Source organism: Temnothorax nylanderi, unplaced genomic scaffold (assembly GCF_030848795.1).
Source record: "Temnothorax nylanderi isolate EJ_2023f unplaced genomic scaffold, tnyl_v1.0 TNYL_tig0015_pilon, whole genome shotgun sequence".
In the NCBI taxonomy this organism is placed as follows: domain Eukaryota; kingdom Metazoa; phylum Arthropoda; class Insecta; order Hymenoptera; family Formicidae; genus Temnothorax; species Temnothorax nylanderi.
The window spans coordinates 314,381-332,809 of NW_027249077.1; the positions used below are offsets into that span (position 1 = coordinate 314,381).

Consider the following 18,429-nt stretch of genomic DNA (forward strand, 5'->3'; position numbering starts at 1 on the left):
CTTCCTTCTCTTTCTATCTCAGCGAGTTAGAAGGAGAAGGGAGTATACCCGTGTGTACCCGGGTGACGTTTCCGAACGCAGCCTATATGGTGCTTTTCGTGGTGACTGGTGGCTGGGTGGCTCCATCTTGTCTGCGTAAAACGAGTCGTGGGAGAGTTCCTTATCCATTTCGGTGGGAAGATTCGAAAACAAGATAATGTAGAAAAATTCAGCGAATAATTCGAACGTCAGTTCGATTTGAGGAGTGCGTAACACAGTGAGTCCACTACGTGATGAATTATTTAAGAAAACAAAACGCGGGCACAGAAATTAGTTAAGTGACGTCTAAAAAAAATTTCATTCGAATGTTAATAACTATGACGGATTAGTGAGCTATTTTGATGGAAATTGTCTACGTCAATAAGTTACTTATCTCCCGTTTGTTCTCAAGTTCCCAAATGTATATCGCGCATCATCGCGACATATCTTTTGGTGAACACGTGTGCTTATATAACCTCTAATACCCTAATCTCTCGCTATATATGGCCGCAGGGGGAAGTGATCCGCGCAATTCCTTGGGCCTAACGCACCTACGGCATACCGAGTTCACTACATCGCGGACATAAACACACAGTTACACGTACACTCATACATATACACAGTGTCATATAGCCCTAAGGTGGTGCTGAAGGCACTTAATTTCCCTCATCCGAGGGATCTAACCCAAAAAAAAATCTCTATCGTTCAAGTCACACCGATTTCGCGTATTCACGGGTCCCGGGTATTCTCGCGATGCTTCTGAAGCCCATCTCTCTTTTTCTCATATCTTATCATATTTCAATCCGGTATGCGATAATTTCACCTGATCAAGTTAATCCCCAATCCCCAGTGCGAGTTATGTCGTGTTACAAGTCGTTATGAGTATGATAATTTGTTTTATTTGAAAATAGATTTTTCTCTTTGGACGTAGTTACATCTATTCGCACGATTATCCCATCGTCGGAATTAGATGTTTACTTCAGGTTTATCGATAAGTGAGAAGCGTGGAATACTTTGATCTTTCTATCAGGCTAGCTCATCGTAAGGTGCAGTTAAAATAAGAGTAATGTGAGTAGGATGCTGCTTGTTTGCTGCTTATGTTTGTGCAGTTTGTTATCTTCGTTCCGTTATCAGTGCTATCCAATAGCATAAATTCTTGTGCAATTAATTGTTAATTATGGTCAATGGGTTATTTTTCTTTGGTTAAGAGAATTAAATACTGTAAAGTTCAGTTTTTATAGTTTGTATGTTATTTTCCTTCAATTAAAAGACTTAAATACTTGTAAAATTCAGTTTTTATACATTGAACAATATATATAATAAACCTATTAACATTATGAAGAGTTTGATCTCAAAAGTATATAATATTATTTTATGTAATTCTAAAATTTATATAATAACTTACACATATATACTAATTTAACTAAATTTGGATTATTAGTATATTAGATAGTTATTTATAAATATATATAAAATATAAAATTATGTATATTTATATTCTATATATAATTTATAAAATGATTTGATTAGTAATTCATATTTAAATTATAAAAAAAAAGACAGAGATTACAGTAATGCACTTGAGTAGGATGTAATTTAAAGTAGATTTTTCCAAGTGTTATATATATATATATATATATATATATATATATATATATATATATCTACATTTAATATGTGAGATAGTCCTCCTTTGTACATTTTCTGTTATTTGCTTGCTGTTTTTTTATATAATGCTATTATACATTAAGCTTGTGTTTTGCAGGTTGGGTGCTAACAATGAGGAAAACTATTACCTGGAAGTAGAAGAGACAGAAGAATATGCCATGACTTGTCTGGGAGCGTTAGTATTTGCGGATAAACATTCTCGACAATCATTGACCTCGGATGATTTATCTAAGAAGCAATTTGATTCTTTGTCACTTGCGTACGAAGATCTTTTCACCATGCCATATAACATCATACAAGATTACAGTCTTACTATACAACATTTAGATATCAGTAACAACATGTTCAGTAGGTAAGTAAATATCTGACATTAGTGACAGTAAGATTTGCGAAAGAGACAAAGTTATATTTGTTACATGATAATACGTTCAGTAAGGTTAAAACGAATTGCTTTGGCATTTCAGAAACTTGCAGTTTTTATCAGAGTTCGACAATTTAAGGTCTGTCAATTTGGATTACAATAAAATAGATGATATCACTGTATTTCCAAACATACCAAACCTCGAGCTTCTTTGGTTGAATCATAACTGTATAAAAAATCTATATCCCTTTATCAAGAATCTCCATAGAAGCGTACCGAACCTTAAATACTTGTCTCTTATGGGAAACGAAGCGGCACCTAGTTACCTTAACGGTGGAGATTTCTGTGATTATATTCGATATAGGTATTAGAAGATATTTCCTTTAATTTCATATTAGATCATAGAAATATAATTTCTCTTTAATTATTTGTCGCAATTGCGTTAAACTTCTAAACAGGTTGTACGTGCTATCTTGGTTCCCGCACTTGGTACACTTGGATGACAGAACTGTGACCGAGCAACAACTACTACAGGCTAAGAAACTATTTAGACGATCATTGCTCGAAGACTTTGTTGTAGTACCGGAATGCATTAAGGATCTGCATAATAAAATGGCTGTATGTTCCAAGCCATCAGCATCTGACAAACAAAGAGTACTGAATGGGACAAATTTGATTGTCTGAACAGTATTAAAGCACAGCTCGGAAGAAGTCCTGACAATGCTCTTTCAGCGACGAGATGAGATTATAATATTCTGTATTCCAGTAGAAACATGTGCCAATTACAAAAGCAATACACAAAGGCATTTTGTAGTGTTTTCATACAAAATATAACGTATATAAGCGCATTTAATAGTCACTTCTTATAACAGTTATATCAAAGATGCAGCTATACGAACAAATAACTTACATCTTATTTATAGATATACGTACGATGCATATCAATTTTTTATTGTGTTCCGCTTGCGTATTTATGTATATATATATACATGTATATTATAAACATGTAATATATATACATATATATTGTATATAAAACTCAAATTAGGTATTTGTGTCTTACTTACATTAACCCCTTCGTTGGCAGAGAGAATTCGACAAAAAGTGCCCAAAATGGCAGGAAAATTTTTTTATCCTGAAAATTTGTATTCTGGAGTTTTTGAGGGCGCTGATTACGAATCTGAACTTAAAATTCGAAAATTCAAAATGGCGGACCCAATATGGCGGACGAAAATACAAAAAACGGCTTGATTTGGATTTTGTATTTCTCGCTCCATGTTATTGGATTCGCCATTTTGAATTCCTTCATTTTAAGTTCAGCTTCGCACTCAGCGACCCCAAAAACCCCCGTGTAAGACTTGGATGCCAAATCTGAGCAAGTTAAATAGGAAAAAAAAGATTGACGCACTATTGCGTCAATGCCACACAGGGCACCGATTAATTTGACGCACTATTGCGTCAATGCCAACGAAGGGGTTCTTGTTTCATAAAGTAAATTGTATATAGGGGATTGCGTATGTTGAATGTTATTTTGTATTTTATATAGATTTAACATTTGTGTGTGTGTGTGTGTGTGCGTGCGTGCGTGCGTGCGTGCGTGCGTGCGTGCGTGCGTGCGTGCGTGCGTGCGTGCGTGTATACATACATGTGTGTATATATATATATATATATATATATATATACATATATATATATATATATATATATATATATATATATATATATGTACGATATGTATGTATGTATGTATGGACCCAGGATTTGGCATTTCCCATTATATATATATATATATATATATATATATATATATATATATATATATGATATATATGTATATATATGTATGGACTGGGTTTGACCCTCGATCTCTCGGATTTGGTCCGCGATTTTTTATGTTATTTCAACTTTAAAATGCACTCAGATTTTTTTTAGATTTTTTATAAATTTGATTTACTTATAATTTTTAAACTTCTTTAAATATTTGTGTATACATCTACTTGGAGCTGTCATGTATACACAAGTATTTAAAAAAGTTGGGGTACTATTGCAACATCATATTCTTGAGACCAAATCAAGTAAAAAAGTGCAGTACCACTTTCCTCTCTGAAAAACAATTATCAAGATATAAGCTAAATATTGTAAAAATTACCAAGTTTTCCTTGGTAAAATATCTCAAAAAGTATTAGGCAAATAAAAAAATGTTTCAGACAAAAGTTGTTTAAATTTATTGATAGAACAAGTTATCGAAATTAGAAGTTTAAAAAGATAATATACCATGCGAAATTAACCGGAAACCACGATCTGTATTTGAATGTAAAAGATGAAAAGCAACTGAATTTAGAACATTTTTGTATATACAGGACCTGTTGCTTTAAAATCAGTTCTTAATTATGATAAATAGGTTAATTTCTTAACTTTGCACGTAGCTATTACAATTTTGTCAAATTTAGAGCATATAGACTGTTATTCAAATTATGCAAAATTATTATTAAAATATTTTGTTAATACCTTCATCATTATGGCAAAGAAAATGCATCGATCCATATTCACAACTTATTACAGTGTGTGTGAAGCTGGCGTCTCATTTTGCGGAAACTCAAACTATTGAGAGTTCTGGCTTCCTTTTCGATAGTTCTAAAGTTCCTGATAGTTTAAACAAATGGTTCTGGCCATTATAGCCAAACAACGCGTCAGTGCAAACTGAGGCGCCAGGTTCACGCAGCGTCTCACTTTGTCCTGCGATAGTTTCCGGTACGGTATTTATCAGATTTTAAAAGATCAATAGTTCTACATGAGTTCTAGGAAGAGTTCTGGCGATAAACATTTTTTGACGTAGAACTACGTTTTTCTCGGGGGGTATGGGGAAATTTGGGGGGCACGATTGCAACGTTTTGATGTAGAACTACGTCTTTCTCCGTGGTAGGGAGGGTACCCACGGATGAAACAATTGAACGCGACTATGCAACGAAAACATGTCACACTTTGAACGTTTATATCTTCGAAACTAATAATCGTAGAGTAATCATTGACATCTCATTTTAAAGCTTAAGAAGTCCCATTTATGATAAAACAAGTCCGAACTCTCTATTTTTTACCGTTTAGATACAGTAGCGTTAGAAAGTTTAGTTAAATTTCTTGTAGATGCAACGAAAACATGTCACACTTTGAACGTTTATATCTTCGAAACTAATAATCGTAGAGTAATCATTGACTACGTTTACACGGCACCGTTAATCGGGTTTTATAACATCGGTAGTTCTTAGGCCGGTCAATCACAGCTATTCCATTCTTCTGAAGAATGATTGCGATTGGTCTTCCTGACAACTACCGATATTATAAAACCCGATTAACGGTGTCGTGTAAACGGAGTCATTGACATCTCAATTTAAAGCTTAAGAACTCCCGAGAGAGAGAGAGAGAGAGAGAGATATGATATGATATAATTTATTATGCCCAAGCATGACTAAAGGGCAAATATACATAATTACACAGTGTATTGCACTAGCAGACTAGAAATGCAATGAAACAAGGAAAACTGCAATATTGGATAGTACAAATAGAATAACTACGGTATAAAATAACGCACTTAAAACTAATATAACAAGTAAGAAATAAAACTAAGAACTAACGCACTTAAAGCTAATAATAAAAAAGAAATTGAGGAAAGACAGACCAAAGCATCACAGTTCGCTAGCAAGCAGAAACTTCCTAAGAAGATTCTTGAAGGAAGGGAATGAAGAAGCCGAAGTGATATTACAAGGAAGAGAATGCCAGAAATAGATCGAGGAAAGATGAAAAGAGTTTCTGTATGTGGTTGTTCTATGGGAAGAGAGAGAGAGAGAGAGAGAGAGAGAGAGAGAGAGAGAGAGAGAGAGAGAGAGGGAGGGAGGGGGAGAGAGAGAGAGAGGAAGGGAGAGAGAGGGAGAGAGAGAGAGAGAGAGGAGAGAGAGAGAGGAGAGAGAGAGAGAGAGAGAGAGAGAGAGAGAGAGAGAGAGAGAGAGAGAGAGAGAGAGAGAGAGAGAGAGAGAGAGAGAGGGAGAGAGAGAGAGAGAGAGAGAGAGAGAGAGAGAGGAGAGAGAGAGAGGAGAGAGAGAGAGAGAGAGGAGAGAGAGAGAGAGAGAGAGAGAGAGAGAGAGAGAGAGGAGAGAGAGAGAGAGAGAGAGAGAGGAGAGAGAGAGAGAGAGAGAGAGAGAGAGAGAGAGAGAGGAAGAGAGAGAGAGAGAGAGAGAGAGAGAGAGAGAGAGAGAGAGAGAGAGAGAGAGAGAGAGAGAGAGAGAGAGAGAGAGAGAGAGAGAGAGAGAGAGAGAGAGAGAGAGAGAGAGAGAGAGAGAGAGAGAGAGAGAGAGAGAGAGAGAGAGAGAGAGAGAGAGAGAGATAGATAGATTAAATTTATTATGCCCAAGAAAAACTATAGGGCAAATATTAACAATACAAAAAGAAAGCAAAATGTGCATGCTCTCTCTTACACAAATCGGTTAAGTGTAGAGCACAACCAGTAGCTTATTATAACAGTATACGCTGTAAAAGGACTAGAACTAACGCAACTTAAAAATAGGAACAACGTAAGTAGAATAAAACTAAAACTAATACTAAGAATAATAAGACGCTGCACAACTTACAAGCCGATAACAGGGAAAACGCCATCAAAAGCCCCGCACCAGCAATCGATATCATGCAACCTCACCCGCCAACAAATACGCCCTGAGAAGACTCTTGAAGGAGACAATTGAGGAAGCAGAGGTAATATTGCCTGGAAGAGAATGCCAAAAGTAAATAGATGAAAGATGAAAAGAGTTTCTATAGGTGGCAGTTCTATGGGAAGGAATATGAAAGGTTTGGGATGCGTCAAGACGACGATCAGATCTCCTCAATAGCGGATCAAGCAAAGCGAAATTGTCACGCAGATACGAGGGAGAGTGCATGCGAAGAATGCGAAACATTTGACAGCCAAGAAAGTATAACCTCCTGTTTTCGACTGTAAGCCACCCCAATTGTCGCCTGAACGGAGCAATATGTTCGTCACGCTTGAGATCAAATATAAAGCGAATGCAACAATTCACAAGTCTCTGTAATATGGTGTTCAATTCTCCAGTCAAACCGTGATAGACTAGGCAGCAGTAGTCAATGTGCGGCATAATTAAAGCTAATACCAGCCTTATCCTTAACCTAGTGGACAAGGAGTTTTTGTTAAACTTAAGCTTGTACAAAGAATAATGCACTTTTTGAGAGACATGCAAGATATGTTTTTTCCAAGATAGGTTAGTCGTAAAAATTACGCCCAAATTCTTAGCTTCGTTAACAAAGGGTAAAGGCGTATGGTTTACAATAATAGAAGGTAGACAATGGAGGTCAATATCATTGACATAAGCCTGACTACCAAAAATAAGTACCTTTGATTTTGCAGGATTGAGCTTAAGACCATTCAACGTAGCATAATCAAAAATAGCATTCGCATCCCTTGAAATCAACTCAAGACCATGAAGAATGTCGGCGCGAGTACATTGTAGATATATTTGTACATCATCAGCGAATATCATATGATAAACAAAAGACAGGATTCCACCTATATCATTGATATAAAGAGCAAATAAAAGTGGGCCAAGTACAGAGCCCTGAGGGACACCAGTCGACGTGAAAAGCCACTCAGAAAAGTTACCCTCATTATCGAACACAGCTTGAGAGCGGCCAGTCAGGTAAGAAAAAATCCACGCGAGAACCTCATCAGAAAAACCGATTTCTTTCAGTTTGATAAGCAAACGAAGATGTGGGACCGTGTCAAACGCTTTACTAAAGTCGAACAGAATCATGATTGTAATGAGTCTTTTATCAATTCCATTCTAATGTCATCACAGACACGTAAAAGAGCAGATTGCGTATTGAAACCGGAACGATACGCAGACTGTCTGGGATTAAGCAGGTTATGTTCATTCAAATAGTCAGTGATTTGTGAGGCCACCATGCGTTCAAGAATTTTGACATTTCAGGAAGGTTAGCAATAGGTCGCGTATCAGACGGTGACAGTGGAGTGCGAATCTTTGAGAGTGGGCGAATCAACGCACGTTTCCATGATGAAGGAAATATGGAAGCTTCAAGTGAACGATTAAAAGAGGAATGAGCCACTGAGAAATAACGGGCCAAGCAATGCGAAGAACATAAAGCGGGATGCCATCATAGCCAGACGCGTAGGAGTGAAGAGGTCCATTAAAGATGAGCTTATAAACCGAGTCAAGCTGTATAGTAGAGAAAACAAATTCAGGACGTTGAGAAGTACAAGAAACTGAGGTGATGGCAGAGATAAAGTCGGCATATGTGCAAGGCAATAACGTACCAGACACAGAGACATAGTAAGAGTTAAGTTGATCAGGTGTGAAAAAGCGGAGAGGAGAAACAGACGTAGATTTAACTAGTCCCAAACGAGCAAGTTCTCTCCACATTTTAGCAGAATCAGTAATATTGGCAAGGGAAGCCAAGTGAAACTCACTTTTAGCACGTTTTATGTCATTGTTAAGCTGGTTGCGAAAATGACGGTATCTAGCATAGCCCAGTAGACTGCTTGAACGCCTGGCCTGCTTGTACAACTGATTGCGAGTACGGAGCCGGGATCTCAGTTCGTCCGTAAGCCATCGAACAGGAGGCTTCCTGATCACGGATGCACGAGCAGGAGCAAATACATCAAGTGCTTCAAGTAAGGTACCAGACAGCCAGGCGCAAAGCTCGTCAACATTAGAAGGGAAGCCAGCCAGAGTCTGAACGTTGACAGCAATAGCATCAAGATGTTCAAGGAACGCAGAGGCGTCAATGCTCCTGTAACCACGTCGCAGAATAGATTGATCCAAGTCAAACTTACGATCAAGTGAGTACGACAATTCAAGTAAATCATGACCTGCGATGAATGGACTCAAGGATTTGGCATATGCAAGAACCTTATCACTATCATCAACAACTAGAACATCGAGCCACGAGTCAGAAGTAGCTGTATGAAAAGTAGCATCAGAGTTGACGATGGTCAAGGATAAGCCAGACATTAGCTCGCGCAAGTAGTTCGCCTCATAACAGTCGGTCAAAAGATTGCAATTTAGATCGCCGCCAATTATAATATTTTTATATATATGAGAGACACCAGTAAGTGATTCAACAAATTCATTTAAAAGACTGCCCTTAGGTCTCCTATATACTGACACGAACAACACCGCTTCATCACTCGGCAACCGAATTTCAATCATAATATATTCCGGAGGCATTAAACTCAATCCCGATAGAGGTTGCAATTAACCTGACTTTTAATGAATCATGCACGTAGCAAGCAACGGCCGCCGCCCACACGCCCCACCGGTTCATGACGAACCAGAAAGCTAGCCATCCAAAGCCACAAGATCGTCCGACACACCCGCATGAAGCCCCGTTTTCAGATACAGAAATTATGTGATGAGAATTAGTACTAAAATGTAAGCGAATAAAGAGAGAGAGAGAGAGAGAGAGAGAGAGAGAGAGAGAGAGGAGGAGAGAGGGAGAGAGGGAGAAGGGAGAGAGGGAGAGAGGGAGAGAGAGGGAGGAGAGGGAGAAGAGAGGGAGAGGAGAGGGGGAGAGATGGAGAGCGAGGAGAGTCGGAGGAGAGAGCGTGAGAGAGATGGGAGAGAAGAGGAGAGAGGAGAGGGAGGAGGGAGAGGGAAGGTTGGAGGAGAGGGTGAGGGAGAGAGGAGAGCGAGATGAGGGAGAGGAGAGAGAGAGGGAGTAGAGAGGAGAAAAAGGGAGAAGAGAGAGAGGAGAGAGAGAGGGAGAGGGAGAGAGAGAGGGAGAGAGAGAGGGAGAGAGAGAGGGAGAGAGAGAGAGAGAGAGAGAGAGAGAGAGAGAGAGAGAGAGAGAGAGAGAGAGAGAGAGAGAGAGAGAGAGAGAGAGAGAGAGAGAGAGAGAGAGAGAGAGAGAATACTTTATATAGATTGGCGAAATTTGCAACAAATTGGGGAGAACTGGAATATCGCAATGAGTTCTTATATCTTTAGTTCCCTTTTGAAATGTAAGTAAAATTAATATAGACGAAAAATATAACAATATTTAAAGTTTCGAAAAATATCGTTTTTCAGATATTGATTGATATGTTAACTGTGAGACAGCTATAACGAGAAAAGAACAAACGATCATACAATTCTTTCAAAAAAAAACATCATAAAGTGTACAGCGAGTTTGGACAAAGATTAACATGCGAGCATTCTGTAAGCTTTATTATTCAAGTAGCGTGGGCATTCTAACTTGAATTATATGAGTATCTTATGTTTTTTGACATAAAAGTAAATATAGAAAAATATTTATTGTTTTATTTCTTTAAAATAAATTTATGTTTGAAAAAATCAAACTAGCACAGTAAACAACTGTGCCGCAAACACGTAGAACTACGTCTACTGCACAGTATGGGCACAGCAACAACTGTGCCGCAATCAACACGTAGCACTACGTCAACTGTCAATGATGATGATTGACGTGATCAAGGAAGGCCAAGGCCCACACCGGGATGTAGCGCCGAGTTCATCATCAGTGACAGTTGACGTAGTTCTACGTTGTTGCTTAAAAAATAAACGAAAATATAAATCAAACAGGCACAGTAACAACTGTGCCGCAAACACGTAGAACTACGTCAACTGTCACTGATGATGAACTCGGCGCTACATCCCGGTGTGGGCCTTGGCCTTCCTTGATCACGTCAATCATCATCATTGACAGTTGACGTAGTGCTACGTGTTGATTGCGGCACAGTTGTTGCTGTGCCCATACTGTGCAGTAGACGTAGTTCTACGTGTTTGCGGCACAGTTGTTTACTGTGCTAGTTTGATTTCTTGCAACGTTTTCTTGCAACGTTTTCATGCAACGTTTTCTTTTTCTCGAAAAGTATTAAAGAAAAATATACTGCATTATATAGTTTTGGAAAGCTTTTGATGTAAGCTAAATGTTTTCGGGGTTAATTTTTCGATACCGATTTTTTTTAAACCTTCTTGAAAAGTATTAAAGGAAAATATACTTTATTACATAGTTTTTGAAAGCTCTCGATGTAAGCTAAATGTTTTTGCAATTTAATAAATAAATAAATGAATAAATGAATGGATGAATGGATTTAATAAATAAATGAATGAATGGATGAATGGATGAATGGATGAATGGTGAATGGATAAATGGGTGAATGGATGAATGGATTTAATAAATGAATGAATGGATGAATGGATGAATGGATGAATGGGTGAATGGATGAATGAATGAATGGATAAATGGATGAATGGATGAATGGGTGAATGGATTTAATAAATAAATAAATGAATGAATGAATGAATGGATGGATGAATGGATGAATGGATGAATGGATGAATGGATGAATGGGTGAATGGATGAATGGGTGAATTGATGAATGGATTTAATAAATAAATTAATGAATGAATGAATGGATGAATGGATGAATGGATGAATGGGTGAATGAATGAATGGATTTAATAAATAAATTAATGAATAAATGAATGGATGAATGAATGAGTGAATGAATGGATGAATGGATGAATGGGTGAATGAATGAATGGATTTAATAAATAAATGAATGAATGGATGAATGGATGAATGAATGAGTGAATGAATGGATGAATGGATGAATGGGTGAATGGATGAATGGATTTAATAAATAAATAAATAAATGAATGAATGAATGGAATGGGTGAATGGATGAATGGATGAATGCCCTGGCGAAAATAGAAAGTTTCATAAGCGTTTGTTAAGCGTTTACGTGAGCGTTTGCGGGAGTTTGTTGAGCGTTTAGAATCGGTCAGTAAAACGTTTAAAAAGCAGAAATTGCAACGCTTTAGCGTTTGAAAGACGTTTGTAAAGCGTTTTGAAAGTTTGCACAACATTTTTACAGCGTTTGCACAGCGTTTACGGGAGTTTGTTGAGCGTTTGAAAACGGCCAGTAATCCGTTTGAAAAGCGTTTGAAAAGCGGAAATTGCATCGCTTTAGGGTTCTTCTTGCGGTCGAAGAATAATTAACTGTGATTGGCCAATTCTTACGACTTACGACCTACAATACATCCATTGTAGACCGGGCCTAAAACATTTAGAGATCCTCTGTTAATAAGTCGAAAGCGTTTGCTTTCATCATTGGAAACTGCGTGCAGCCTCTATTGAGCGTTTAACAGGCGTTTACTCTTGTCGTTAGAAGAAACGGCGGAAAGAGCGTTAAATGTTAAAATCTGCTTTTCGCCTCGCAGAGGGTCTGCTTATATTCGCGGCTGGATGTATTTTAAATGCGAGAAAGATGCGCTGCCTAGCGGCATTGTTAGAAGAACGTTTGTTGAACGGAAGGAAAACGCTTGTCTTACGGCGCCGGATAAAGCGTTTCTTAAGCGTTCTCAAACCGTTTGCACAAACGCCCTACAATTCGCCGCATTAGAAGAGCATTTGCTGAGCAAAGGGAAAACGCTTGTCTTACGGCGTTGGGAAAAGCGTTTGATAAACGTTTGTAAAGTCTGACAGCAAACTCTCTATACGAAGTTGTATCAGCGTTCACTAAGCGTTCTCTGAAAAGCGTTGGCTTAGCATTACAGAATTTTCACGAAACGTTTTATACAGCGTTTGATAAGCGTTCCGAAAGCGTTTACAACCCAACAGCGTTGTGTAAGTGTTCTTACAACGTTTGAAAGCGTATAAACGCTCAGAAAATCCTCACCAAACGTTTGTCAACGCTCTATAAGGCTTTTTATTTTCGCCAGGGTGGGTGAATGGATGAATGGATTTAATAAATGAATGAATGAATGGATGAATGAATGAATGGATGAATGGATGAATGGGTGAATGGACGAATGGATTTAATAAATAAATAAATGAATGAATGGATGAATGAATGAATGGATGAACAGCCTTTGCCCGGGAGTCGTTTTTCTTAAAACGACTTCTACCTCTACTTTATATACTTTTGGTAAAAATTCGGTCAAATAGTTTAAGAGTGCATAAAGAAAAATATACTTTATTATATAGTTTTAGAAAGTTCTGGATGTAAGCTACATGATTCTTCAATTTAAAAAATAGATAGATAAATAAATAAATAAATAAATAAATAATAAATAAATAAATAAATAAATAAATAATAAACAAATAAATAAATAAATAAAAAGTAAACTAACCAATTAACCAACCAACCAACCAACCAACCAACCAACCAACCAATCAACCAATTAATCAATCAATCAATATTTTTTAAACCTTCTCGAAAAGTATTAAAGGAAAATATACTTTATTATATAGTTTTTGAAAGCTCTCGATGTAAGCTAAATGTTTTTGCAATTTAATAAATAAATAAATGAATAAATGAATGGATGAATGGATTTAATAAATAAATAAATGAATGAATGAATGGATGAATGGATGAATGGTGAATGGATAAATGGGTGAATGGATGAATGGATGTAATAAATAAATAAATGAATGAATGGATGAATGGATGAATGGATGAATGGATGAATGGATAAATGGGTGAATGGATGAAAACCAATCAACCAATTAATCAATCAATCAATAATTCAATAAATCAATCAGTCAATCAATCAAGCAATCAATCAATCAATCAATCAATCAATCAATAATTCAATAAATCAATAAAACAATAAATTAATAAATCAATCAATCAATGAATCAATAAATAAATCAAACAATAAATAAATAAATAAATAAATAAATAAATCAATCAATCAATCAATAAATTAATAAATTAATAAAACAATAAATCAATAAATCAATAAATAAATCAATCAATGAATCAATAAATAAGTCAAACAATAAATAAATAAATCAAAAAATTAAAACAACAATAAATAAATATATCAATAAATAAATCAATCAATAATTCAATAAATCAATAAAACAATATATAAATAAATCAATAAATAAATCAATTAATGAATCAATAAATAAATCAAACAATAAATAAATAAATCAAAAAATCAAAGAAATAATAAATATATAAATAAATAAATAAATAAAACATTAAATCAAAAAATTAATAAATAAATATATCAATAAATACTTTAAATTTTATCTTTAATTTTCAATTTAAAACAATAAAAATTAAGTTACTAGTTTCACGTATTATATGCCAATTTTAAAAACGGTGTTGTTCAAAACTGAATATTTTAAGAGTAATTTATTTAAAGCCATTTGTACGAATATGGATAAGGAAGATTTGTGCCCTCAATCTGATGAACGGAATGAATTTTTGAAAAGTAAATTAAATTAAATTAATTAATTATTTCTAACTAAATTTTAATAAAAAGCTTCGATTTTTTGATGTAATATAAATATTGTTGAACCATAAACTATAAAGTTGTATAATGTATCTTTGTATAATTTATTTATTTATTTCTCTGTTTTAAAATTTAGTTATGGATGATGGAATGGATGAAGTTTTGCTGATCGCTATGTTAGAATATGAAAGGGAGCAAGCAGAAAATGCTAAACGGAAGACTAAGGAAAAGGGAACTGAAAAGCGTTTATCGTAAAAAAAATTTTAAAGATGTATATTTGTTGTCTTTGTATAAATATCGTTATAAATAATTATTCTCTGTATAGGAAGCGAAAGCGGAACGAAAAAGATGAGGATGAACAAAATTTACAGCAGAAGAAAGATTAAAAAGAAAATAAATGTTAAAATGTTAATGCTACAAAAATAAAAAAATATTTATTAATTTTAAATTAAATAAATAAAATTTTATTTAAAAAATATATCTTTCTTTAAATAATTTAGTATACAAGATCTCGAATATATCGTATTCATTAATTCAATAATTATTAATAGTGATTCGTATCTCGTTCGCCTGTCTTATGTGTGGCATGTTTCATATTAATGTGTCAAATTGCGAGGGTTTGTTTCGCAATTGACATTAACGTTATTAAGAGAAAGACGTGAGATTTAAAATTTATTGAGATAGAGAGAGAGAGTGTGTGTAAGAAGACAAATTTGAGGAAGACGTTAGGAAAGGACAAAGTAAGTAGAAAAGTTAGTGGAGAGATCTTTAAATAATAATCGTAAGAATAATAGCATAAATTACGTTATTTCGAATGCGTTTGCGGGTAAATTTCTTATTGGTTAGGTAAGTGGAATAATATACATTTTTAAAGAATAATGCTGCATTCGGAAACGTCACCCGGGTACACACGGGTATACTCCCTTCTCCTTCTAACTCACTGAGATAGAAAGAGAAGGGAGTATACCCATGTGTACCCGGGTTCTTCTTTTTCTATCTCAGTGAGTTAGAAGGAGAAGGGAGTATACTCGTGTGCATTCAGGAGACGTTTCCAAACGCAGCCTAAGAGATTAGTAAAGTAATAGTTGGAACGTATATGTGTGAGAGTGAGAGATTGTACGTAGACACATATATTTTAGGAAAAGAAGAATAAGATGTGAAGAAAATCAAACAGAATTAGGATAGTACATTACGTATATAATTCAGTGTTTCTTATTTTAATCTAATACAGTTTTCTGTTTTTCACAAAAATTTAGATAATCGAATTAGATTTGAAGAAGAAAAGTTAAACTATTCTCGACTAGAAAAGTGAGAGAGAAAGATAATCTTTGAAAGTTGAATTATTCGAGGAACTGTAGTGTCTTAGTAAGAAGAAGAGGAAAAGAAAGAGCTTGCTGACTGGTAAAGTTATAAAGTATAAGCTATTTAGTGTATTCTTTTTTACATGATATTAAATATATATAAATGTTTTATTAAAAAAAGGAAACATTTGCAAAAATCAGAAAAAAATCACAAAACATTAGTCTACATTATAGTTAACGATTGAATAGTCATTTTAAGAAGCAACAATTTTTATAAATAAATGAATAAATAAATAAATAGATAAATAAATAAATAGATAAATAAATAAATAGATAAATAAATAAATAGATAAATAAATAAATAAATAAATAAATAAATAAATAAATAAATAAATAAATAAATAAATGAAATGAGTTATTTATTATATCAAAATAAATGAGTTATTCATTATTAAAAAAAATTATATATAAATATATATAGATTATATGTGATTATATGTGAAAGATATATAGATTATATGTGATTATATGTGAAAGATCGAATCGGGATATATGTGCCATCTACACACAGAAAAATATCGTTCTACAGCCAAGAAAAGCAATTACTCATTTTATTTTATTTGGTTTGAGTAATAGTTTTCTTCAACAAAGAATATTTTCTTAATATTAGTTTTAAGATATACTTATCATAAGTATTAGAAAAGCTTATTATCATGTGCTTAAAAGAAGAATTTATTCTTCTTTCAAGTATATTCTGAAACTTTATCTAAGAAAAGCAACATAAGCTTGATTTGAATATTTACTGATTCTTTAGGTAAGAATATGAAATACTTGGCTGTATAGAACAGGGGGGTTTTTTCGTGGCGTCCTCGGCTGAGGACTAGTAGGTGCCTTGTGCCCGAAGGCAATTGGCACAGAAAGTCTAAACCTAATACTCGACGAAAGCACTATATCACTTTGCCCGTATACTTTAAGAAATTAAAAATAATGTACAAAACGTCCCAGTTTTTAGATTGAATAAGGCGGTAAATATCGATTTCCTCCGTATAGCCTGCAGCTCTCAATTCCATATCCATTTTGACTCTCCGATCGTCATACTTATGACATCTCAGCAGCACATGATGTATATCCTCACATTCATAACCACATTCACATCTGTCGCTGTCAATATATCCTTTCCTCTTGAGAGATGAGCCGAGATTATAATGGTTGGCTCTCAACCTATTGATCAGAGTGACAAAGTATCTTTCCGCATTAACTTTACTAAACCATGGTTTCATAGCCCTGGTAAAAATTACCGTTAGAAACAGTTAGAAACAGATAGAATTTCTGATTGTATGTAACGGAATCCTATCCGCTGTAACTGCAAGCTTGTCTAGCTCTATCCGTTTCTGTAAGCAGCACTATTGTATCTGCAAATACAGACAGAAAATGTAACGACGTATAACTGTATCTAATGGAAATCTATCGGCATACAGCATCTATAAGCTTTTGCAATAGAAAAACTTGTCTGTTTCTGTCCGCATTCTGTACGCATCAGATGCTGACGGTATCTATCCGTAATTGCGGATACCGCATCCATCTGCATCTGTACGCAATGTCGACCTACAAGAATTTGTCTGCAGCTACGAATACGAATCCTGTCTGTTTCTGTCCGCATTCTGTACGCATCAGATGCTGACGGTATCTATCCGTAATTCCGGATACCGCATCCATCTGCATCTGTACGCAATGTCGACTTATAGGAATTTGTCTGCAACTACGGATGCGAATCCTGTCTGTTTTTGTCCGCATTCTGTACGCATCAGATGCTGACGGTATCTATCCGTAATTGCGGATACCGCATCCATCTGCATCTGTACGCAATGTCGACCTACAGGAATTTATCTGCAACTACGGATACGAATCCTGTCTGTTTCTATCCGCAGTCTGTACGCATCAGATGCTGACGGTATCTATCCGTAATTGCGGATACCGCATCCATCTGCATCTGTACGCAATGTCGACCTATAGGAATTTGTCTGCAACTACGGATACGAATCCTGTATGTTTCTGTCCGCATTCTGTACGCATCAAATGCTGACGGTATCTATCCGTAATTGCGGATACCGCATCCATCTGCATCTTCGCGACGACGCCGCTAGGCGGCGCATGATGGAAAGCGTTTCTCACATTTAAAATACAACCAGCCGTAATATATAAGCAGGCGTTCTGTCAGGCGACAACCAGAAAAATTACAGTGTCGTAACTAAAGGAATCCCTTCTCCTGGCGTTTAAAGGTAGAATCTACCTGATAACTACAAACCTCCCACAATGTACATGTATTTGCAGTAATAAGAAATAAATAAAATGCATTTGCAGTTAGAAACGGATAGAGCGGGCAAATCATAATTGCATGCAAATGCAGATAGATATCCTGCCTGGTTTTGCAATCAGATGCGGATAGACATTCAAAATTGGCTACGTATAAAAACGAATAGGATTCATAATTCGTCTGCGCATAGGTTCAGATAGAAGTTCCGTTCCGTTAGGAATCAGTTAGATGCAGTTAGCCTTCCTCACCGTATTTGCGTACACAGTCTTATAGAATCTGCAACACTTTTCATCTGCTTCTATCCGTAATTGCAGGGAAAGAAACGCATAGTAAAACAGTCAGAAACGGATAGAATGCACGTTCTATCCGTTTCTAACGGTAATTTTTACCAGGGAGCCAAACGGTCATAGAACAGATCAAAATAGAAGGTGCCCTTGTGCAACGAGTCACGGATGATCGACAATTGAGTAGCGTCCCACGTCTCCCTCCTCGCGCCCAACAACA

At 35.6% G+C, this 18,429-nt stretch overlaps 1 protein-coding gene across 6 annotated transcripts; it reads left to right on the forward strand.

The window, feature by feature from the left end:
- The first annotated feature begins 116 nt into the window (after positions 1-116).
- Positions 117-4,260, forward strand: LOC139768216 (leucine-rich melanocyte differentiation-associated protein). 6 transcript variants are annotated; one of them, XM_071698178.1, is made up of 5 exons: positions 117-256; positions 930-1,086; positions 1,784-2,038; positions 2,151-2,411; positions 2,506-4,260. In XM_071698178.1, coding segments are annotated over exons 2-5 (744 nt in total). In that variant the 5' UTR covers positions 117-256; positions 930-1,084; the 3' UTR covers positions 2,732-4,260. The 6 variants fall into 6 exon arrangements, with proteins under 6 accessions (XP_071554279.1, XP_071554281.1, XP_071554282.1 ...); XM_071698180.1 differs by having other exon boundaries at positions 121-256; positions 950-1,086; XM_071698177.1 differs by lacking the exon at positions 117-256 and adding an exon at positions 348-824.
- Positions 4,261-18,429: the final 14,169 nt, after the last annotated feature.

Bases quoted from the DNA above. Each gene is read 5' to 3' on its own strand.
- LOC139768216 (XM_071698178.1), top strand. The intron at 2,039-2,150 runs GTAAGTAAATAT...TTGGCATTTCAG, and splicing joins AGTAACAACATGTTCAGTAG to AAACTTGCAGTTTTTATCAG. The intron at 2,412-2,505 runs GTATTAGAAGAT...ACTTCTAAACAG, and splicing joins TGTGATTATATTCGATATAG to GTTGTACGTGCTATCTTGGT.